Genomic DNA, 25,465 nt, shown 5'->3' on the forward strand with positions numbered 1-25,465 from the left:
AACTTTGCCTATTTCCATTGAGCTGGAAGCAATTACCCTATTTTCCATAGAAATGTCACTTTGAATAGTGCAAATTCAAATAATGTGATCTCTTCATAGGATTCATTAACTGCACTAATCAAGAACTACGTGTATCTAAGCCACTAATGGGAGAGAACAGAGATTTAAAACCTCTATTATTACTCAGGACATGGAGAGCAAAAATCTTAGTTCAGCTGGGACTTTGTAGCAAAGTCAGCTTCTCGGCTGTGTAACACATAACAATCGCTTTGAGACTTACTTTCAATCGTGGGAAAAAGCAGACGTTCATGAAGGTGTGGACATATTCCAGATCTTTATCTATGTACAGAGCAGCGATAAAGGCTGAGGAAGAAGGGAGAACCAAACATTACGGGAATATTACTTTCTTTCAAACACACTTTAATATTTCTAGACAATCTGTTGCAAATATTCCAAGTCAACGGTGGACCTGCGACGGTATATATTAAGACATCAAAAAGACACATAGTTGGGTGAGAGGTGTTTTTACCATTTTGGGAAGAAGGAAAGTCTGAGAGAAGGAAAAATATTACAGGGATATTAAAGTCTACATTATCCACAAAAGAAATGAAAGACATGAGTAAAAAGAGGTAAAAATAAAACGAAAAGCAAGAGCAGATAATTGATTTACTAAATATGTTTTCTCAGAAATAAACAGCAAGGAAATAACTTGTGTCTTTCACTTCAAGTAATTCACACACACTAAAGATTTGTGGAGGGAGCTGTAGGAAAGCTTGTGCTTTTAGCACTTTCTATATCTACACAGGAAAGCATGTTTTTGCCCTAAAGAGCTGTGTGTGTGGGAGTGCCTCTAAGGATTACAGGTACAAGGGCTATACTCTGGATTTTTGTTTCACTCGGTTAATACAGCGTAAACCACAATGCTACAATCTCCATCTAAGGTTGGCTGGGAGAAACACAGAAGATGGAAATGTGTGTAATGGTCTCAGCCTAAATAAGTTTTTTTTCAAATTTGACAAATCTGAATTATGGTAGTAGACATCCAAACATCTTAAACTTGCCAAGTTTGAAAAAATACTCATCTAAATTACAAACTGATCAAATTATTTTCAGTCAGTATTTTAGTCCATGTATTTTAATGAAGACGACTCTTCAGCTTAGTATCCTTTGTATAGTTTGGAACTACAACTGACTGATTAATTCTGGGAATTATAGTCAAAGTGCTTTTAAGAAGACACTACATTGAAAAAAACCAGATTAAGCTGTTGTGTTATTGGTCCACTATGAATATTTTCCTTTTGGGGTGAGAAGTGGGAATTCAAACTCTTAAAATGTGAGTTCCACTTAGACCTGGAAAAAAACAGCAAACAAATATTCTGCTAAACTTTGCAATGTTTCAGTATTGGACTATGGCTTTTTCTTGCTGCTGCTGTTTTACCCTTACAATTTTTTTTTCTTGCAGCTGCTGCTGTTTTACACTTATAAAACAAATTTCTCCCAAATTGGCTTTTCCCATCCCTGTAATCTCAGGATGTGTTTTGGCTTAATTTTCAATCAGGTTGCTACCTTGACATATCAGGTCAAGTATCAGATCAAGAACGATATTTCCAACCCCAATCAAAGATTCTTCCACTTTTGTTCCTAATACACTAACAGGCAAATACCTACCTACTCTTTTCAGAATTGTCTCTTCTATCTTAACATGTAGAAACCAAGTTTCTACTAAGGAAAGTTTCACCTTCCTGCCTGATTCTGTTTCAGAACAGAGTTTGAGGCAGTTGGGTTAATTCAAGGTCACAGAGAAAACACATCATCATTTTTATATTGTGGTATAGCCTTTCTTCTTTAACAAAAATTGAAAACTGAATCAATGAAAAATGCCAAGATCTACAAAATTAATTAAGAAGCAATTCTGAAAAACTAGACAAAGAGACAGTTCTTCAAATCCCATTGTTTAGCCAGGAGACTATAAGTTTTTAGAAATAAATCACAGCAAAGCACACACTCTCAGAGCCTTGGCCATAAATTATGATTGTTTGTGAACTACTTCCATTTACTAAAAGGATCTGGCAAGAGACACTGGGTCCTCTCAACTCACAAAATGTATTAAAATGTTCTGGATAAAGATTACCTTTTGGGCCTAATATTTATTGCCACTTCTCTTGCACAGGAAGAACAACCTTAAGAAAAAAAAAACCCTCAAACAAGCTTAAAATTAAGAAAAAGGCGATGTTCCATTTACAATGTGGGTTTTCATCACAGTGCCTTTGGAAAGAATGCTACTTAGGAAATTATAAATTGATTATATTTCAAATAAAAGAAGGGAGTCAATTTTTTTCTTTTGTTTCTTTAGTTGGCGTAACTAACTAAGAATAGGCGTAACAATGAAAAGCAATTCATTTTCTAATGTAAGTTATAGAGATGTAGTACTACACATTTTAGATCCTCAGGATGGCAGCTAGTGGTAACACATCTATCATATAAATAAACTTTCTTTAAGCCACCACCTTAGAGGTTCTTTGAGCTGGTTCTTGCCTTTAATTGTTGCTGTACCACAAGCTTTTGAAACATTATTTAGCTATCAAACCACTAGAGAAAGAAATGAATTAACAGCATTAGCACTTACATTCCAAAAGATCAGCTAATGTTTTTGTTCGCAGTGCGACAGGCCGTTTGGTCTTATCGTTAGTAATGGCAAACTCCTGCATGCCCAGTTCTTCTGCCACTTTGGCTTGTGTCCTGTTGTTGACCAAAGAGCTGCGCAACAACTGCCAAGGCAAGAGACTCCACTCAGGTAAATGTGCATGGCATTCTGAGGAGCAACACCCAATTTTTAGCTTAGATTAGAGGTGGGGAACTATGGCTATTTTATGACTTGTGGACTTCAACTCCCAGAATTCCTGTGCCAGCATGTCCACAAGTCATAAAAGGGCCATAGTTCCCCCACCTCTGGCCTAGACACATAACATGTTGTTAGCTTTTGCTTGACTAAACAAAAACAAAGAAATGCTACCGTTTATCTGGTCTAAACACCTCCTGTTTTCTTCCAGCAATTTTTAAAAGAAGGCACAAATAGAAATGAAGTGTACACTCTTATCCCATTCCCTCTTTCCTCAACCTCCTCAGGTTAACAGGGAAGATCTGCCACATTCACCCTACTGCATACCTTCAACCAACCTGTAAAGGGCAGAAGAAAAAGGGTAGAATGATTCAGGTGCTCCCAAAATATACAAGCGTTCCCTTTTCTTTCCTGGCCTCAGAAAAGCAGAATGATTTGTGCTGATTTTACACTACTTCTATTTATCTTAAATGTCAAGCATCCTATCCGCTTTGTATATGTTCTCTTTTTAATAAGAAAGGCAAACGTTGAAAAAAATTGCCCACCCACGCAATCAAATGTTATTTGTCTTGGTACCCAGTGATCCTCCCAGCTCTTTTTAATTAGCCACAGTTTAGACCAGTAGTATACAACTTTTTCAGGGAAAAAGTCACATTTTAATGTTGAGATCATATCATAGTTACCCAGAGAACCAGGGAAGTTTGTCCATTTGCAATAGAGATGACCCAATAAGTGAGACCAATCACATAATAACAACTGACCAAAAAACAGACTGGTGAGGCTCATCCTTCCCATCCTCTCTAGCTGTCCTCCTCAAACAGACACTTTGAAGCCCCAGTTTACCTTTTCTGGACTGGTGATGGACACATCTGCACATAAAGCTATGGACTACAGCCATTCATATTCTTTAAAAAGAAATCTAAGAAAGTCTATCAGTCTTGTGTAGAATCGAAGGGTATTCTTGACAATGCTTTTTAGTTTGTAATTCTGTCCAAAATTCAATTTATTTTTAAAATAGTTTGAATGAACGCTTGAAAACAAATAAGGAATTTTCTGCTGTTAGGTTGGTATCTGTAGGCACTATGTTGGGCACATCATATTAATCCTTTCATCTGTATCCCAAATTATGCCTAACTGTAACTCAAGGTAATGGAACCAGCCCAGTTGCTTGAAATGCAATTTGAAACTGAATTCTTGTGCTTGTGGTTACCATGAAGCCCTTCATCGAGTCTGAACAACAGTGGCCAAATCATGGTTAATCAAAGCAAAACTTTTTTGTTTCTCCTCACAGTCATGGGAGAAAGAAGCACAAATGAGGATTATCTAGCTTCTTTTTGTAACTGCTTGGCCACAGTTTAATATCACACTGAAAGTAATCCATAGTGTGCCTTGCTACTTGCATCTGAAACAAAGACAGCTACTTAATGATTTGCTAATTATAAAAATGTCTAAGAACACTGCTTCTAGCTGTTAAAGTAAAGTTGCAAAAATTCACAAGCTGAAGATTTATTATTTCCATATTTGATTTTGTAAGCGTTATTATGGCTTTGGCTAATTGAGCAGAAATAGTTTAAAAACATATAATCCTCTCATACTGGACAAATGAGTTGGTCCCCCATGTGTCCATTGTAAGAAGATAACGAGTTTTTTTTTGCGGGGGGGGGGTGTTGTTTAAAGAAATGCAGCCATCTATGAGACTCAAGAATTAGTTGATGGGGGAAAAAAGGCAAATGCGCTAATTAACAGCAATAACTTTCCAAAAGAATAAGCACATAATATTCTTGGGATTATTTCTGCTATGAATCAAAGCAAAAATGTTGAAATTTGCATAGGATATGAAGAGTGGATGAGTAGCTGAGAAGGTGAAATTTCTGCAGAAGACTAAAATATATGGGTGGTATTTGAAAGAAGATAGTAATACTGGGAAATGGAAGGCACATGACACAGAAAAGCAACCTTCGGAAAACTGTTTCCAATGGATTCAATGAAAAACACAATTTGGAAGCGTCAGCCTGTTAGTAAGGAAGCAACATATAACGTATTCACAAATCACTGTGGGTAAGATCCCAGAGTTGGTCTCCTCCAGGTCCTGTCAGCTAAACAATGCCGGCTGGCGGGCCCACGGGGAGGGCCTTCTCTGTGGCTGCCCCAGCTCTCTGGAACCAGTTACCTCCTGAGGTCCGGACCATCCCCACCCTATTGGCCTTCCGAAAAATGGTGAAGACCTGGCTTTTCCGGCAGGCCTGGGGCCATTGATCTCACTCTTGCGATCCGGCGAGATCCGGCCATGAATGGTGTGATTTGAGTTTTAATGTTTTTAATTTTTAAATGCTTTTTATAATGATTTTAAATGCATTGTGAGCCGCCTTGAGTCTTCAGAGAGGGGCGGCATACAAATTCAATTAATAAATAATAAATAAATCAGATGGAACTATGTCATCAATCACAGTGAATTTAAAGAGCTTGGATGCAAGTGAGCTCAAGGGAATCAAAACAGAAAGGGAATAGGGAGTTATGTTCCACTTTCAAACAAAAAAGGTGGTGTTAAAATTTAAACTGCTTAGAACCGTGATGGCGAACCTATGGCACACGTGCCACAGGTGGCATGCGGAGCCATATCAGTCGGCACGCGAGCTCAGCTCCGGCACACATGTGCGTGCCAGCCAGCCAATTTTTGGGCCTTCTGGGCCCACCAGAAGTAGGGAAACAGGCCATTTCCGGCCTCCGGAGGGCCTCTGGGGGGCAGTGGGGAAGGCCGTTTTCACCCTCCCCAGGCTCCTAGAAAGCCTCTGGAGCCTGGGGAGGGTGAAAAACGGGCCTACCGGACTCACTGTGCCATTGTGTGCCAAAAGCGGGGGGAAGTGTAGGTGGATCACGCACTCATGCAGGAGGGTGGAGCGCATAGAATTATGGGTGTGGGCACGTGCGTGCACGATCTTCCTGCGCTCAACCCACTTTTGGCATGCAATGGCAAAAAGGTTAGCCATCACTGGCCTAGAAGGTTCAAAGATCATACAGTATTGATAAGGGCACCTGCTTTTTTTATCTTTTTAAAGGATAGTGATCGTGAAGGAGCAGCAGAAAACCAATCAGCAATTACCTTCAATCTACTTATGGCTCTTCAGCCCCCAGTTCTTGTGGGCGACGGTCATATACATCCTCTAAGACAGAGGTCTTCAAACTTGGCAGCTTTAAGACTTGTGGACTTCAAGTGAAAGGGGCAGGGGGTTAGACTAGGAGACCTCCAAGGTTCCTTCAAACTCTGTTATTCTGTATTCTATTTATACTCTTATCACCAAACTCTTAAAAATGATTCACTGTCTCTTTTAATGAAAAACAAAAAAACCCCTAAGGGTTATACTTTCTAAGTAATGCAAAGTCAGTAAATTGTATCTTAGCATCTCAAGTCAAGGCTAGGCAGGGTGCCCATACCGGAACGTTTGAGAGTCCTTACTTAATAACAGCACAAGAATAGTCATTTGTTCCGTGACTATTCAAAGTTACAATGGAATTGAATGAGTCGGACTCATGAGTGGTGCTCAAGTTCTGGCTGTCGCAGCATCCCCTCAGTTCTGTGAGTGTGATTCAGACACTTGATACTATACCTGGCCTGCATTTCCAATTGTTGCCGTGTCTCAGGTCATGTGATCAAAATTTGTAACTTTTCCTGCCAGCTTCTCACCGGCAAAGTGAAAGGGGAAGCCTGGAGGCCTTGCCAGCCATGGTTATGTGAGGTTCTCATGATAGTGCACAATTTGCTTAACAATGGCAACTGGAAACGCTGGCACTGCTGTTATAAATTGGCACGGTCACATCATGTTGTGCTTAAGGACAGTGCTGATTAGCAATGAAGTTTCTAGTCCCAATTACCATTGTTAAGCAAGAATATCCGTAACCTCATAATCATTAGCATTGCTGAGGCCAATAAAAGAAGAAGTCTAAGTAACTGGAGGATCAAACCCTGATGAAGACACAATCAGCACACCCACAAATTGTTTTGTAACCCCTTTCTTCCTGCTTTGAAATAGAAATGAAGGATCTTTTGACAGGATAGATAATAGAAGACAGAGCATGAGAGGGAAAAATAATACACGAGGAAGGGGGAAAATGTACCTCGGACACGTGCTTTCTCTGATTTTATCTATTCTTATTATCATCTAAGAGATGTGTCTCTGTAGTTCCTTAAAATTCCTAGCCCCCTAAAAATTGTGCATCCACATCCTAGTGTAATGGAGAGCACTGTTTTTACATGCAAGGAAACTATAGAGATTCCTAGTTGTGTGCACTTATTCATTCACATATACGCGTGCGTTCCTTTTTTTCACATATAGACATTCATCATTCTGCCTCTTTTACCCCTTTTGCTTCTTGAAGCATACTGGTGATTGCCGGTTTCTGGAATGTTTGATTTCCTGCCACGAACGGCAGCAGAAAACCAATCAGCAATTACCTTTAAGCTCTTTATGGCTCTTTAGCCCACAGTTCTTGTGGGCGACGGTCATATACATCCTCTAAGACACTGCTCTAAGATGTAAGATTGTTCGCCTACAGTTTAGCTTATTAATCAGGAAGAAAGCTGGGATGAGGCTAGAAAAAGCAAACTTCATAAAGTTGCTGCTTGAACTATTAGCCCCCAAGAAGCAAGAACAGTGCCCCATATTAATGACCTCTGTTGATTTCAATTGCTTTCGCTCTCCTGCAAATGAACTAGAATTACTTCTAGTTTTTAGAGGAATAACTTAATCACCACGGTTATTAAAGCTATTGATTTGTTTTAAAGAAGAGATAACATCACTCCCAGGCTCCATAAATCACATTTCCTTGATTGTGGCAGGATTCACATTTTCAAATTAACAGAACCGTATTAAGAGCAAATAGAGGGGTGATGTTGCGGATATCCAGTTAAGCTCAGAATAATTCACTTTCACAAAGTTCTTCTCTTTTTCTCCATTTCCTCCCATAACCACTATCCCAGTTTTACTCCTGCCAAGAATAATGGATGATACTCTCACCGTCAAGTGGCCTTCATGATGATCAGGGAAATGTATGAATAAGTACTCGGTGGCCACCAACTGCATTATGGAATCACCCAAAAACTCCATCCTCTGATTATGGCCCCTGAAGCATGAGATTAAAGGAAGGAAGAGATTATACAGAGAAGGGAACAACACTACCTTGGTTTAGAGAGCTGGATATTTTTAAAAAGGCAGAACAATACGCTGCTGATCGTATCAGACAATACAATGTATTTGTATTTGCTAAGTATGGGTATTTGTGGGAGAGGAAAGGGGAGGCAAGTGACAAAACTTATTTAATGTCACCAAGTAAATGTTATGATTATGCATGTAATTGCTGCATTTATGGGATGCCACTGTGCACAAAATGTCATTTTTCAGGTTGCTGCAAATCCCACCACTGCCGGGTAAGACAAAATAATGCTTTTACGGTGTCAGAAATAATAAGGGGGAAACCACTATAAATTTAGCTATGAATCACTTTATGAAAACATAAACTGTAGGAATTGAGGGGATAACATCAAATGTCCCTGTGAAAGAACATTTGTTTGACTATGGTTCTGCATAAGTAAAAAAAAAAAAAAAAACACAAGCTCTGGATACTTTCAGCTATGGTTCTTCTGCACAAATCGGGTGATTTGATCTTTGCTTAATTCGAATGAAAAGACAATTTTTTGTAGCTAGTTAAAAACAGAAGAGATGATTCAACCTATGTTAGGGTCAGAAGCAAACTTTGGGTAGTTAAGCATCTCAATAAGCAAGAATGTTGTTTCTTGTCCTTCAATATTTATGTGATAAAATCTCAACTAATCTGGAACAAACAAATCTGGCAAACCATAGATGCTTTGATGGACCTCTAAGGCCAGAGCTTTTGAAAAATCTGAACTGGGAAAACAGTTGTAGATCAGCATCAGCCCAATCTCTTTTCCTGGAGAAGAACAGCCACTCAGCCTTCCTGCAGAAAGAAAGTGCAAGAGAGAGAGAGAGAGAGAAAAAGTCTCACAGCGTCAGATGGTTAAATCCAACTGTTCTCAAAGTGAAAGCCCGCGCCAAGAGGCGAACGTGAGTAAAAATTACTCCAATAGCATCCTCAAAGTCAGTCAATTTCTGGAGGACAGGAGACGTCTCAATCAGCTGTCTGTCAGTGTTAGATTCTTGCAGCTGTAAGTCAATATTAAACAATGAGGACAACAAATTAGTTTAAGAGGAGAAACTTAAGAGCTGAATTCAGAAAGCAAGGGAAGAAGCTTGATTAGGTACTTTACATTTTACTTTGGTAATATGAATCTTAATCACCACACAGCAGACACTTTGGTAGCTTGCAATGCTATCCTAATAATACACCATCAGCCAAAGATCTACATTTCGTAGGTTCCAGGACTCGTGTCTTCTCTGCTGTGGCCCCCGTCTAAAGGAACATCCTTCCTCCTGAAATTAGGTTAGTTCCATCCCTTTTGATATTCTGGAAGGCCCTCAAGATCTGGTTATTAGGGTTTCGACAGAACTGGGGACTTGACTAGATGGCTCCATTGTTGAGGGGGGCATTTTTTATTCTCCCTTCATTTTGGAGATTTAAGATATATATTACTACCGTTTTTGCATTTGTATTCGTTATTATGTTTTTATCCATGGTTACGCACTAACCAGAATCACCTTCAGTGAAATGGGTGGCAACATAAATTTGATTAATAAATTTTTAAAAAATCAACAATAATGCATGAAGTGAGCATGAAGCTCTTTTTAATGGCAAACTCTAAAGAATGCTATCGCCATCACAAAAATCAATCCATTAATCAATCAATCAATCAAGGTTCAGGATCATCGGGGGTTTTTTCTCCTATGTAGCAATCTTGTTTAATTTTACTATGCTTTATTAAACAAATACTAAAGGTTTCCTACAACTATTTCCCCCAGTCTTATTCACTCCATATTTATTGGACTTCAGCTCTTATAACTGATGGACAGCTCAGCTTTCCAAGTTCCTGGAAGGACGCAGGAGGTCATCCAGTGAAGTCACCTGGAGGTGAAAAACCAATATTTTCTAGCTCTTTTTTGGGGGGGTAGTTTGAGAAAAGATTGTAAAGATGGGAATCAGGAGGCCCCTGTTAAGCAAACAATTCAATCCTTACTTTTAATGCCCTTCAAAAATGGCCTTTGCCAATATTCAAACTAATTTGAGGCCACTGGAGGGTTAGGCAGAAATTAAAGAGGAGGAAATAGGAAGAGCATACCTCTCCTTTTCTTTCTGCACCCTAAAGCCACAAAAGGTGTCCTTAAAAAATGAAGTTGGGTTGAAGGTCAGTTCAATTTTGTTCAGTTGATGAGGAGGAAAGGAATATAATGTATCCTTTGTTCCCATTCCCACCCCAATTCTCAGTTAAAATCACTCAATTCTCTTTATTTCGGTTATCAACCAGCAGTGGATTAAAACACAAATAAAATTCCATCCTCTAACTAGTACAATTTGGTCACATTTCAGCAGCACAATATCATCGTTCTAGACATGAATCATGAAGGGCTATCTGAAAGATACATTGGAGAAAGAATGACTAAATGCGGACTCTGCACCATAAATTTAATCCGAAATGCATTTTGATACGCTAACTAGCAGCATATAGCTGACCTTGAAATGCTAAGCAGAATCGGACCGGGTTAGTAGTTGGATGGGAGATCCCCCCAAAACTCAGGGAAGATGAGAAAAGGCTCATGGAACAAAGCAATAACCAGATGCTGTTATGGTGTTGCCATGAGAACTACACAGCAGTGACTGTGAAGTCAACCAGTCAAGCTCAGTCTGAAGGAGATTTTAATCTAGCTTTGAATATAGGATGATTCAGTAACCTACAAACATGTATAAACATAATAGTTCCAAGAGTTCTCAAAAAAATAATAATTCAGGATTCTCATGTGTTCCAGGTCTGTAATTTTATTGATAATTGCAGAGGTCCTATTCTCTATTCCTTATAAATATTGTACATTTTTAGCTATTGCCAAGTTTTATTACCTCTCCCAGCTGATTTTTTTTTCTTTCAGCGATGTTGTTAACTATGTTATCTATATATTCTATTTTTTTCCAGTGGCCCAGGGATTACCTGCATGCTGAATTTTTTTAAAGATATAAATGTAATCAATGAATCTCTCCATTTTTTCCCTATAAAAACGTATTTCAAAAGGTTTTATTCCACTGTAGAATCCTCTGCCTGTTTTCTTTAATCTAATATTTTCCCATTAAATTATTTTAGCTGGAAGCTAGCAAGAATGCTCGCTGAAAGTGTGAAAATAGGATGCTCAAACTTGGGGATATTGCAGGAACTTAATTACATTTTTTTTATAGGCCTTGTTCCACTTTTGTTAAAATTAGCTTTTCTAAGGGCAAAACCAGAATGTGGGGGATGTTTCAGCCAGTGGTGTGATTTTTTACAAAAGTATCAGAGATAAACAATGCAATGCTCCAATAAATGATAGGACTTACCCATCTTTATAGCACATTAGCAACATTCTGTTTACAGTGCATTTAGGTATTCATATGTAAACCATAGAAATAAAACTTTTAGGAGCAGCAATCATGACAAAGATTGATAGACAAAAATTCATTCTTTTCTTTTACTTTTCCTTACTTTTAACATCTATTTTGCCTTATTCAACTTCCGGAAAAAAAACCCACTTAAGTATTCATACCATAACTGTGAATAACATACTCCCATTTATATCTTGTATCTTTCTGCCCAGGGATACCAAAATTGCATATGATTGGCCATCAGAGAGGAGTCCATTAAAGAACATTTCCCCCAAAATTCTAAGAGCTTTGGAAAGAAGTGCTCTTATTCTATCTTTAATTCAATATATGGGAAGACACAGGGGTGAAATGCTCCCAGTTTGGATTGGATCGCCCGATCAGGTAGCGATGGAGGCGGGTGGTTCGGAGAACCGGTAGCAAAAATTCCAGCCCCCCCTCCCCATGCCCAGCTGAGCCACACAATCATCAGAGGCTTTTTTTTTTTACTTTTAAAAGCATTTTTTCTACAACCTCTTCGGCCGAAAAAATGCTTTTAAAAGTAAAAAAAAAAAAAAAGCCTCTGATGATCGCGCGGCTCAGCTGGGATTTTCAAAGGTTTTTAAAAGAAAAAAAGCCTCTGATGATCAGGCAACTCAGCTTGGATCGTCAGAGGCATTTAAAAGAAAAAAGGCTTTTTTTCTTTTAAATGCCTCTGACGATCCAAGCTGAGTTGCCTGATCGTCAGAGGCATTTAAAAGAAAAAAAGCCTCTGCCGATCAGGCAACTCAGCTGGGATTGTCAGAGCCTTTTGAAAGCATTTTTTTACAACCTCTTCGCCGAAGAGGTTGTAGAAAAAATGGTTTTAAAAGTTAAAAAAAAATGGCCACGCCCACCCAGTCACATTACCCCCCACCCACCCACCAAGCCACACCCACAGAACTGGTAGTAACAAATTTTAGATTTCACCACTGGGAAGATATATTTTTTTTCTTGCATGCCTTGGAGATGAAGGAAGAATCAACCTTCCCAGGAGATGATTAGGGAATAAATTCCTTCATGAAGACATGTTGCTAGCTCAGAAAAGAACCTTCTGCAGAGAGCTGCTTTCTATCTGGTTCTTGTTTTAGCAGAAGAAAGTTCCAGCTGAGATGCTGACAGTCTTCTTGAACCCCCAGAGGAATCAGGTGACATGAAAAGGCCACAAAGGTGCCCTGCCTCCATGAGGCTTTGAAATTTGTTGCATTTTTCCATCCCGAGATAGTCTCACGGTGAGCAAAGTTGCCAGCTTATTCTCTCCCCAGTGCCACCAAGCTGGTGATCTTCCACATGGCTGCCCTGTGACTGACATCTCCTTGCCCAATTACTGCCTGTCTCTTCTAAAATTCTTGCCTGCCTTTAAGCCCAAGCGCTTGACACTTATTAGCTACAAAAATTCACAAAGGCCACGTGTGCATGTGAAATGCTCAAAGATGTCAACACAGCCAAAGACCAATAAAAGGCATCCTTAAACTGTTCTGAAATTCGTTAGTGAAAAGGGGAACACTTACTTGCAGAGGGTGTAGCGGATAATTAAGCCATACTTCCCGCAGGTCCTGCAAATGTAGAGAGATGCTTTTAAAGCTCAAGGGAACCGTTTAACAAGTTCCACATTGCTAAATAAAATGTCATTCTGCAACAGATTGAAATGGCTTAAGATGCTGACTCGGCTTCTTGCAAATTCAATAGTGCTGGCAAACTCATTTTTAAAAAGCAGGCATTCTTTGTTCAAACTGCCTGTAGTGCTTCCATTTAGTTCATGTCAATTAGGTGGATGGAGAACACACACCGTTCAGGAACTACATAATGGGTTCCTTTTTTTTTTTTTTTTTTTTTGCTTAAAGTTCTGTAACTAAAAATTCAGGAGTTTCATTCCAGCCAAAGGAAAGGAAAGGAAAGGAAAGGAAAGAAGGAAAACATCAAGACAAATTAACCAAAGGTGAACGTGGAGCACAATTATATTTTGCACATAACCCCACCTGCATGAGACCAAAAGCTTACAATAAATAAACACTATACATGTTGGTCGTTCCTGCCAATACTTCTCTTGCAACATACAGGTAGTCCTCAACTTACAACAGTCCGTTTAGTGACCGTTCAAAGTTACGACAACATGGAAAAAAGTGACCTTTTTATGACTTATTTTTCACACTTATGACCACTGCAGCATCCCCATGGTCATGCGATTTACATTCGGACGCTTGACAATTGATTCATATTTATGACAGTTGCAGTGTCCTGGGGTCATGTGATGATCATACTTTGAGACCTTCTGACCATGGGGAAGCCAGTTTCATTTAACTACCGTGTTATTAATTTAACAAATGCAGCTCCATTCTCTCAACAAATGGAGCATGAAAAGTCATAAAATGGGGTCAAACTCATTTAACAGACGTCTCACTTGGCAACATAAATTCTGGGCTCCATTGTGGTCGTAAGTTGAGGACTGCCTGTACTTGGCCTGCAATTTGCACTAGAGAAGTGAAAGGGTTGAGGGAAGGCATTCATCCCTTCCTTTATTCACTGTTAAGTTCCCTACATCTTCGCTCAGCTGCATTTCCACAATCACCAAGATGCCTGTACACATCAGGAGATTTCCATACTGATGGTTGAAAATATAACTTTTTTTAAAAAAATCAACTTTTATTGGTTTTTTTCACTCCCCCACATTCACCCACATCTTTTTGAACAGAGTATTGGCCATATCTTATCTTATACAATTTATAAATTCAAATACATTTTACTCAATTACCATTGTTGCCACAATTTTCTTTTTTCCCCTTTTTTTAATCATATCTCAATATTTCTTTGCTTACTTATATAAACAACATCTTCGTTCACCCTCAAATTCTAATTTTCCTGCTTATTCATATTTATTCTCTTTTATTTTTTAACCATTCATTCTTTATCTTAGTATATTTATATATGTTCGGGGTTGCCTTTCTTCCATTTCATCTTTTTTGTTGTACAGCAATCTTTCTTCTCAATCCTGCCATTTCCCTCTCTTCTTTCCTTCTTACTTTCTTTTTCCCTCCTCTCCTGCTCCTCTCTACTTCCTCTTCCTTTCTCCTTCTCCTCCTTTCTTCCTCCCTGTCTAGCCCTCTCTCCTATTCTGATTTCCCCTCTCTTCCATCTCTCTACTCTACCCTGGCTTAGAGTTTCTGATTTTCTCAGAGCCAGCAACCTGTGATGTTTTCTTCTCCTAAATATTACCTTTCCAGCAGGAATTCAAGGGATGGCCAATCAACTTCATGACCGACTTTGGACTAAGAAATAAGTGCTCAAAATCATCCAGTGAACTTCCAGGGCTACAGAGGATCCTGAACCAGCTTCCACAGCTTATTGCTATCTCACATTGGTCTCATTCACTTTTTCCTTCTCCTCATTTGTTCTCTTTTCCCCTATGTTCTCTTCAGCCCTGTCAATCAGTTTTTGTCCCCATCAATCCTCAAATAAATTATGTCAGACATGTGAAAGAAAGTCTGGATACCAGACTTTGCACGCTCCTTCTGAGCAAGATAATAGAAACTTGCGACAGAGTAGTCTTTTCTGGCACCTTGTCTTTACAGCCGAAAACCAGGCATGTCCGTAATTACAATAATCTTTTACTTTATTTAGCTAGATCAAGGCATTATATTCTGAGAGGCAGGATTCTTTTCAATTTTCCTCTGAAGCACTTTGATTTAAAGCACTAGAGAAAAGCAGAAAACACGGTGCGAGCTATAATCAAGGCAGAAATGAAGTCATACCTTGTCGTTAAAGAGCAGGCGTCCAAACAATTGTTTGGCTTCTTCCAGACTTCCCTCCAGGTAAACTGCCCCTGTGCGGGAGAATGTGCCGAAGATTAAAGCCTACATTTAGACCCACTTAAAGAAGCAAGTTGCAAACTTGAGGCTGCTAACACGTGTGCTGCAGTTTCACTTACCTATAAATTTAGGAGATAAGGGGCTGTTTCGTATTCATCTCACTAATAATAGCGAGAAAGGGAAAAAGGTTGGCAGCAACTAGGTCTCACCTATGTATGAGATCTGCATCCACAGTGATTTTTGCCACATGTAAGTGGCAAAAATAGAACAAGCATCCATGAACAGTTGCTGTCTTGTTCAATTCATATGCAAATTCCCTTAAATGTATGGCAAACTCTTTTCTTTGCAGGGAAAAAGATTTTTGCTTTTTCATTTCCCTGCAAAGCAACTAGCTTAAACCAGAGCTTCAAAAGTAAACAAGTCCCTGTCGAACAGATAACCCCTCTGGATCAGGGGTGGTATTCACTTACCTTGCTACCGGTCCGCAAATGGGAGCGCGCTTGCGCCCTCGTTACGCTCACGCACACCTTATCCATGCATGCACAGAGCCTTCTGCACATGCGCAGAAGATCAAAAAAGGGATATGATGATGTCCGGGCAGGTGGGCGGAGCCTGCCGCTGGTGTACCCGGATCACGCAATCCGGATAGAACTCACTGAATTTCACCACTACTCTGGATTCATCTACTTATATTTCAGTTCTTTAATTTCTTATTAAAATCCTATATAAATTTGTTTAGAATAAAAAGGCAATGTCAAATCAATTGTTCATTGTTGCCAGGAAAAGTACCTTAACATGATTTTGATTTTGAAGGAACAAGTACAGATTAGGCAAAACCTGGTTCAAAAACAGTAAATGTGAGAGGGACTAAATAAATCGTGGACCATCACTTAAACACGACCCAGCAGTGTGCGGCAGCAGCCCAAAAAAGATAATATAATTTTTGGTTGTGTAAACAGATGCATAGAATCAAAATCACATGAAGTATTAATAGGGCTTTATAAATCCTTAGTAAGACCACACCTGGAATTGGTCACCACATTACAAAAAAAGATGTTGAGACTTTGGAAAAAGTGCAAAGAAGAGCAATTAAGATGATTAAGGGCCAGGAGACAAAAACATCTGAAGAACAGTTGCACGAATTAGGTACGGCCAGTCTAGAGAAAAGAAGGATTAGGGATGACATGATAGCAGTATTCCAGTATTTCAGGGGCTACCAGAAAGAAGAGGGGGTCCATTTATTTTCCAAAGCACCAGAAGGGAAGATAAGAAACAACGGATGGAAACTAATCAAGGAGAGAAGCAACCTAGTATTAATGAGAAACATTCTAATAGTTATGACAATTAACCAGTGGAACAGCTAGCTTCAGACGTTGTAGGTGCTTCATCACTGGAGGTTTTTAAGAAACATCTGGATAGTCATCTGTCTGAAATGGTATAAGATCTCCTGCTTGAGCAGGGGAGTTGGATTAGAAGACCTCCAAGGTCCCTTCCAGCTCTATTCTGATTGATTGATTTGAGAGACATTTTGCATTTATATTTTCCCATGCTCATGTTAGCCCCTAGTTGAATTTCACATACCGTATTTTCCGGCGTATAAGACGACTGGGCATATAAGACGACCCCCAACTTTTCCTGTTAAAATATAGGGTTTGGGCTATACTTGCCATATAAGACTGCCCCTCTTCCAATGCACACCAAATAAAAATTAAAAAACATCAACTGGCTCAACCTACAATGTAAAAGCAGCTGTGCTAGACCCAAAATGGACCCTGTAACAAGCAGGAATCTCACACAGCCACAAAAAGCCCCCCAAAAAAACTTTCACACTCTAAACACACACAACACAACACAACTGGCTCACCCACAATGTAAAAGCAGCTGTGCTAGACCCAAAATGGCCCCTGCAACAAGCAGGAACCTCACACAGCCACAAAAAGTCCAAAAAACCAACTTTCACACTTTACACACACAAAATTCCACATACAGCTTTGTGAGATTTTGTGTGTTTGTGTAGTTGGAGTGAAACACTACAGAAACACACTAAATCTCAGAAAGCTGCACAAATATTATTTTATTTTATTTTATTTTTATTTTTATATGAAAGCTAAATTTAAAACTTCCTAAACGGCTTCCTAAATGGCTAGGTCTAAAAAAGAACAACTAAAAAAACCCCAATTGACTATTTTTTTTAAAGCTCCCAAAGAGGAAAAAAACTTACCCAATAGAACAGGGGTCTCCAACCTTGGCAACTTTAAGACTTGTAGACTTCAACTCCCAGAATTCCTCAGCCAGCTTTGCTTTGCTGGCTGAGGAATTCTGGGAGTTGAAGTCCACAACTAACTCCTTGCTTGATTGCAGGCAGGGAGTTGCTTGCTTGCCTGAATAGATTCAAGCAAGCAAAGCAAGGCAAGCGTTGCGATTAGCAGCTGAGGTAAGCAAGCTGGAGGGGGAAAACTTTTTCCCTTTTACATGGCTCTGGCCATCCCAGCTGAGTTGCAGGGAACTCAGCTGGGATGGGATCGACCGTCAGAACTGGGACCGTCAGAGCCATGGTTCTGGCGATCCCAGCTGAGTTGCAGGGAACTCAGCTGGGATCGTCAGAGCTGGGATCCTCAGAGTAAAAGGTAAAAAACTTTTTCCCTTTTACGTGGTTTCTGGCGATCCCAGCTGGGATCGTCAGAGCTGGGATCCTCAGAGTAAAAGGTAAAAAACTTTTTCCCTTTTACGTGGTTTCTGGCGATCCCAGCTGAGTTGCAGGGAACTCAGCTGGGATTGTCAGAGCTGGGATCGCCAGAGCTGGGATCGCCAGAGCCATTTAAGGCTCGTCAGAGCCTTTCGGGCTGGTCTGCCTGGTTACAGGAGAACTACACCCGGCGTATAAGACGACCCCCGACTTTTGAGAAGATTTTCATGTGTTAAAAAGTCGTCTTATACGCCGGAAAATACGGTATTTCTTTTTTGGTTAACTACAGTACTTATTTTAATAAGACAAAGGGCAACTGGTTGGGAATTCTTGGAGATATAAGACACACAGGGTCACCAAGCTTGGGAGGCAAATCCTCACTTATGCTCTGCATAATAGAATAGCATATGCTTGATTACAAAATGGGACCACTGACTTATATACAAAATGGGGATAACTGAACTAGTCCCACCCCTTATTTCACACACTGAATGCACAACTCAATCATCACTGGTGGAGACTGTCTTTTTCATGCAAGGAATCTTCAACAATGTGGATAGCCTCCCTGGACAGAATAGTTTGTTCCCTGTTGACAGTTGTCGTTTCCTGTGGTAGATAATAAAGATAAAGAAGGAGGCAGCTTCCTTAGTTACGGTTAGGCCATTGCCCCTCAGCTCTGAATGGACCCCATCTCATTATTTGGATCTGACTGGCTTCACTCTTGTGAAAAATAAGGCAATCCCAGTTCTGAAAAAGCAAAAGTTACAAAAGCAAATCCCGCTGCTAATGCATTTTCAGCAAAACCAAACATAATTCAGACCTTTCTCAAAAACTTTGAATTCAGCTGTTCCTCTTAGGTAAGAGCAAACAGGGGACAAATGCCTGCCTGCCTACCTACCTATTAACTATCATTTGTATCCCTATCTATCTATCTATCTATCTATCTATCTATCTATCTATCTCTCTATCTATCTATCTATCTATCATCTATCTATCATCTATCAATCTATCATCTATCTACCTACCTATATATCTACCTACCTACCTGTTGTTGTTGTTAGTCGTGAAGTCGTGTCTGACCCATAGCGACCCCATGTACAACGTTACTCCAGGCCTTCCTGTCCTCTACCATCCTCTGGAGTCCATTTAAGCTCACACCTACTGCTTCACTCCATCCAGCCACCTCATTCTCTGTTGTCCCCTTCTTCTTTTGCCCTCAATCTTTCCCAGCATTAGGCTCTTCTCCAGTGAGTCCTTCCTTCTCATTAGGTGGCCAAAGTATTTGAGTTTCATCTTCAGGATCTGGCCTTCTAAAGAGCAGTCAGGGTTGATCTCCTCTAGGACTGACTGGTTTGATCGCCTTGCAGTCCAAGGGACTCGCAGGAGTCTTCTCCAGCACCATAGTTCAAAGGCCTCAATTCTTTGGCGCTCAACCTTCCTTATGGTCCAACTTTCATAGCCATACATTGCAACTGGGAAAACCATAGCCTTGACTATACGCACTTTTGTTGGCAGAATGATGTATCTGTTTTTTAGTATGTTGTCTAGATTTGTCATAGCTTTCCTCCCCAGGACCAAGTGTCTTTTAATTTCTTGGCTGCAGTCCCCAACTGTGGAGCCCAGGAAAATCTGCCTACCTACCAGGGGTGAAATGCTTCCGGTTGGAACCGGATCACCTGATCCGGTAGCGATGGCGCCGGATGGTTCGGAGAACTGGTAGCAAAAATCCCTTCCCCCCCCCAATGCCCAGCTGAGCCGTGCGATCATCAGAGGGGTCTTTTTTTTTTTTTACTTTTAAAAGCATTTTTTCTTCGGCCGAAAAAATGCTTTTAAAAGAAAACAGAAGCTTCTAATGATCAGACAACTCAGCTGGGATCGTCAGAGCCTTTTAAAATAATTTTTTTCATCCGAAGAGGCTGTAGAAAAAATACTTTTAAAAGTAAAAAAAAAAAAAAGTTGGCCACACCCACCCAGTCATATTACCCCCCACCAAGCCTCGTCCACAGAACTGGTAGTAACAAATTTTACATTTCACCACTGCTACCGACCTACCTATCTATTAACTATCATCTGTATCTCTCTCTCTCTCTCTCCCTCTCTCTCTCTCTCCCCCTCCCTCCCTCCCTCTCTCTCTCATATCTATCCCGCCCAGAGACCCCACCGCCATACCTCTACTATTTCCAAAACCTGATTTATTATACCAATTAATAGCACTATTAGAGAAAACTCAATCCCCCATTTCATTTCATCTGAAAAACTGAAGAATTTGATTTATACCAGAGATATATCTCTTTGGTTATACATGTTTGCCATTCTAATATTCCCCCTCCTTTTCGACATTAAACACCAAAACAGTGTGAAGAGGCAAGCTGAGTTAAGATGGATGGCTTTCCCCTCTTATTTTGATCTGATGAAACACAATGTAGCCTGAGGCAGAACCCTTATGGCTGTTACGTTGTTTGAAAAAAATAAAAAGATGAGGGGGAAAAAAGACCCAGAATATATTTTTGCAGGCAAGCTAAAATGCATGAGAAAGAGACAAGAAATCCAATAATAATCTCACTGCTTGTACCCCAACCCCTTAGAGGAGAAATCATGCTGAACTGAGAGCAGGGAAGGGAAAAAATAAAAGATAGATCCGGATGTATTGTCAGATCTCCCTGTGACTCACAGTTAAGCAGTGAAGGTTTCAGACTTCCAATTGCTTAATAATAGGAACAACAAAACGGCTCTTTCCTCAGCCCCAAAATTATAATGCTAAAATAAAGTCTTTGCTAACTAGGAATCAATTTTGGCTGCAACACTGTGACTGTAATTCTGGCATTCCAGCAAGTTTTTGAGCCCAGAGTTTATCTATATATGACTATGTTCTTATGTCACATTATGCTTTGGCTTGTATTAATAATAGTTCCAATAAGCCATGCTGGTTTGGTTCACATATGATGCTAAGGGGTGGGTTTTTCCAAGGAAAATGAGCAAACATGTTCTTTACTGTTGGCTGCTTCGTATATATACCCATAACTGAAAAGGCAGATCTATCTGTTGAAATATAACTTGGTCATAGTCAGACACAACTTGATTTTGCTGCTAAGATCAATTCCCTGTTGTCACAGAGATCGATCAATCAAAAGGAGAGTTAAGACCCAAAGCCAGAAATAAGTAGAGGTAGATGCATATAAAACAATCAAACTCAATTTCTTCTGCTGTTTAAGAGATATATTCTATTTTCAACCCTAGGAGCCTATACAGTAGAGTATGAGACACAAAATATGGCTCCTGGATCAGTTCATCACAGCCATTAGAGCTCCTGAACAAATGTCAGTGAAATTGGCAACAAACTGCTCAATTGACCAGAAAAGTGGGAGCAGAAATTGGTCAATCAAATAAATAGGTACTTATTTTTGGCTGGTGATCACCTAGGTTATATATTTCAAAAGACCTATCATCCCTCTCAAAAATAAAAAAATAAAAAATAAATATCCACCCACATTCCAGAATGAGAACATTGCAAACTCCCCTCAACACACCAAGACATTCTGCCCCTGCCTATTTGCATGAAATAATTCCAATTCTACTGGGCCAACGAAATTATTAATAATCCTTTAAAGTATGGCAGCCAAAAGATTGCTTATGTAGGAGAGAGCTTTACATGCTGCCACTTTCTGAATCTCATCATCCAAAATCTGCCATAATATTTTAGGGAGGAAGGAGTTTATTAGGCTCCTAGGTAGCTGTAGCTGGATCTCAGAATGAGTTATCAGATGGACTAAGCCCAGTTTGTAGCCACTTCTCTCTTTTTATGATGACTGATTTGTAATTATAGGGGGGAGGGGGTTGCATCCTATACTCCTAGTCTCCTCATATGTTTTTCTTTTGCTTGCTGGTAATCATTAGGATCTCATTTCCTAACAATGCTTCTATCAGGTTACGATGTCGTAACCTTCTACATTAATCTAGTTTCTGTTCATTATGCTGCATCTTTCATTTTCTTGTGTTTTATTAGATTGTTCTTTAGCAGATCATAAAGCTGCTGTACTTAATAATCTTGCTATCTCTTATTTTTCTGGTTTTCTTCTTACTGAAACAAGCCCAGCCCATTTTTGGAGTTTTGTGTGACATATGTCCAATTTGCTTTTTTTCCTCCCTTTTTTGGTTTTGTTCCAATACACACAAAGGGAATAAACATGTGTATAGCAAAACATGTGTTACTGCAATACTTTTCTGTGAAAAATACTTCATTTTCTGGAAAAATTTCAGGGGTGCCAACATTTATGGCCATCACTGTATACTAACTCACACACAATGTGTAATACAGGGTAGGAGACACTTTACGTGAAATTGGTTTCGGGAAGGAGAAAGATTCAGAGGTACAATAGCATTGAGAACATTCTGGATTGGGTTTCTCTACTTTGTATTTCAAATCAGCTGTTCAAACACCAACAGCAGGGGTGCCAAACGTGTGGCCCGGATGTGTCACACACTGGCCATGCCCCATTTTAGCGAAGGGGCAAAAAAATTGTGATACATCACATGACGACAATGTGACGCCGCAAGTTTGACACCCCTGACCAACAGGGGGATTGAGATATATTTGACATAGGTACTTCACATTTCTATTTCTCCAGTAGAACCATCAATCTCTTGGGAGATTGATAGCCCTATGAAATGATGTTATAGATATTGCCATCTAGAAGTTGTCCAGATAATAATAATAATAAATCAGTAATCCTATTGGAAGCATTACATAGCAAATAACAGAAACTATGAGATGTATCCTGACCTATGTTCAAGAAGCTGTTGCTTCTTGATTGTTATCTGGTAAAGCCAGCAGACCATTCACTATTCACTGTCTGAAACAACCCTGCATTCAATAGGATTATGACAGCAGCAATCCCCAGGCTGGTTACTGAAGAATGATAACGGTAGACCACTGTTTCTTAACTTCGGCAAATTTAAGATATATGAACTTCAACTCCCAGAATTTCCCAGCCAGAAAAAGACTCCACTCATAATCTCTATGTAATCATCTTTTTGAATTGGAAGGATACCTAAGATCTCTTCTGAGTTTATATTGGATATATCTGCACTTCAGGTTGGCCACACTTGTCATAGAGCATCAAGAATGCAAAATAAAGAGGGGGGGAGGAGGGAGAGATAAACAAGAGCCAAATTAGAAGCAAGCAAAACACCACAGAATTCCATACTTAGAATCAGGGAATGGGAATACAAATACTCAACTGATCAAACTTACAGCGTAATAGAATTGGATGAAATATATACAGTAGCAATGAGAAAAAAAACATTGAGGGATATTAAAATGCTGAGATCAGTAAGAGTTAGTGCTACAAAAAAGGGAAAAAAAGATGTAATAATTTAAAAGTTATGTAGAAGAAGAAATAGATAAAGAATTACAAAAAAATAAAATCAAAGGATGAACCAAGAAGCAGTTTCAAATGAATCGTATTCCTCAACTTGAAAACATCCATGGCGAAAAAGATAAAAGTGAGGCACATTTTTAACTGGGAAGATGTGGGGAATGGAAACATAATGATCTTATTTATATGAATACAGTCATTAACGGAAAAACATGAAAGAAAGTTCACAGGAAATAAAGAGGGAGTCAAGAACAAAGGTTATGGAAAGCGTTAGAAAATAAAATGGAAATACTAATGGAAAGAAAGTAATGTTTAGAGAGTTAACATCTGGATTTTTGTTTGATTTGGTTTTATTTTTTAAAAAAATGCACAGTGTGAATACACAAAAAGTGTATGTGGTTAGCAATATACAACGCAATCACAGGTCCCAAAAGCAAGAAGTCGAATGAGGATTTGGGGATTTATTGAAGAAAAGAATAATTATGGCTGCTTTCAGTTACATTAATATGCTTTACTGCCTTCCTTGAACTGAGAAGAAAGCATATTGACATAAATGGAGCTATCACCATTGCCTACCTCAGTGGTTCTCAACCTTCGCAACTTTAAGATGTATGGACTTCAACTCCCAGAATTGGCATGCTGGCTAGGGAATTTGGGCAGTTGAACAGCATACATGCTTTATGTTCGATTCTTGGTGTTGCAATGACAGATGTGATCAACCTGAAGTGCAGATTTAATCAAAGCCTGGAAGAGTTCTTAGGTATTCCTCCAATTCATGGAGACTAGGAGTGCAGTCTTTTTCTGCTAGGTTGAAGAGAGACCAGTTTTCTCTACCCCAGCAAGAAAAACCTCTCTCTCTCTCTCTCTCTCTCTCTGTGTGTGTGCGTGTGTGTGTGTGCGTGTGTGCGTGCGCGTGTGTGTTATAGCAATAGCACTTATATACTGCTCCATAGTGTTTTACAACACACTGGGTGGTTTATAAATGTCAGCATATTGTCCCCAACACTCTGGGTCCTCTTTTTATCAACCTCAGAAGGATGGAATATTGAGTGGGTCAGGGTCGAACTCCTGGCTGTGGACAGAGTTAGCTTGCAATGCTGCATTCTAACCACTACGTCACCACTAAATCATATCTATACGCACACGTACATGTATGAATATATACATGTTCATACATACATGTATGTATGTGTGTGTGTACAAAGGCATGAATATGTGCACATACTCTGCATTCTTCTCATAACTATCTTCTCCTACATCATAAGGATGTTCCACCACCCCCATGTGCCAAACATCATTGGTTATTAACACCATCCCAAAAGGCCATCAAAACTGGAGAACCACTAACAATCAAACCCATATTTACAGGGCACTCCAAGTATACCTATCCAGAAATTCTACTGTTTCTCTCAGGTAAGTGGGTAATGGCCTGTTCTTGTTCTTTTTTTTTCTGAGATATTTTAGTCCTTGTCCCTCTGAAACTCAAAATGTATCATTTGTTCCATTTTCTCTCCTATTATATCTCATTTTGGGATGACATGTCTCTTGATGTTGTAATACCTGAACCAGTTTTTATTTTTAAATTGCTTCTCAAGATGCATTTGTACTCTCTGGCCCTTTACCCATTAGCTAATTTTCTTCCATTCCCTTTCTATTATGTTTCCTTTCCTTTGCTATTTTTCTTTGTTCATGAGATTATAAGCCATCAGACAACACTTGCTGATTTTTACCTGCTGCATAGCATTTGTTTTGAAAGCACTTTAGAAATTATATTATTACACATAATAATAAATCTTAAACATTAGGTTCACACCCTAGAAAGTGCACACAGGATGGTAGCCTTAGTCCCACCAGGGCAATTTATTTTAAAAAGGATTCAGTTCAGCATAAATGCTGTCATCATCTCATATTTAACACTTGCTCATACAGCAGAAGTCTAATCTAATTCCTCATTGTTACACAACAAAAGTCTGATCTAATTCTATCTTGCTGGATCAAGTCACAAACAAGGTAATCTACATTCTGGCTAACCTCAGAACCAGGAGTTTGACTTTCATCAACTATTATTTATGAAGTTGAGAAAGAGTTCAGAGTTGAGTGCTTCTCTAGCACATAACTTTGAAATTTCATTTCTGGCTGATATAAAAGTGTCCTCATTATATCTTGGCCAAGCAGGAAACAATTGGCTTAACATCAATACAGTAAGCATTTA

General features: G+C 39.4%; 1 protein-coding gene across 3 annotated transcripts in view; it reads right to left on the minus strand.

Annotated features, from left to right (window-relative positions):
* Positions 1–25,465, minus strand: part of DROSHA (drosha ribonuclease III) — a 115,922-nt gene that overhangs the window by 11,611 nt on the left and 78,846 nt on the right. For all 3 annotated transcript variants that reach the window (XM_034411937.2, XM_034411938.2, XM_060691129.2), the window contains 6 exons: positions 15,136–15,206; positions 12,898–12,942; positions 8,858–9,015; positions 7,852–7,957; positions 2,627–2,768; positions 281–363 (listed from right to left, as the gene is read on the minus strand). In XM_034411937.2, the coding sequence (XP_034267828.1) occupies positions 281–363; positions 2,627–2,768; positions 7,852–7,957; positions 8,858–9,015; positions 12,898–12,942; positions 15,136–15,206 (605 nt within the window). The remainder of the gene's footprint in view (positions 1–280; positions 364–2,626; positions 2,769–7,851; positions 7,958–8,857; positions 9,016–12,897; positions 12,943–15,135; positions 15,207–25,465) is intronic.

The sequence above is a fragment of the Pantherophis guttatus genome, chromosome 3 (genome assembly GCF_059756535.1).
Source record: "Pantherophis guttatus breed Tessera chromosome 3, ASM5975653v1, whole genome shotgun sequence".
Classification (NCBI taxonomy): Eukaryota; Metazoa; Chordata; class Lepidosauria; order Squamata; family Colubridae; genus Pantherophis; species Pantherophis guttatus.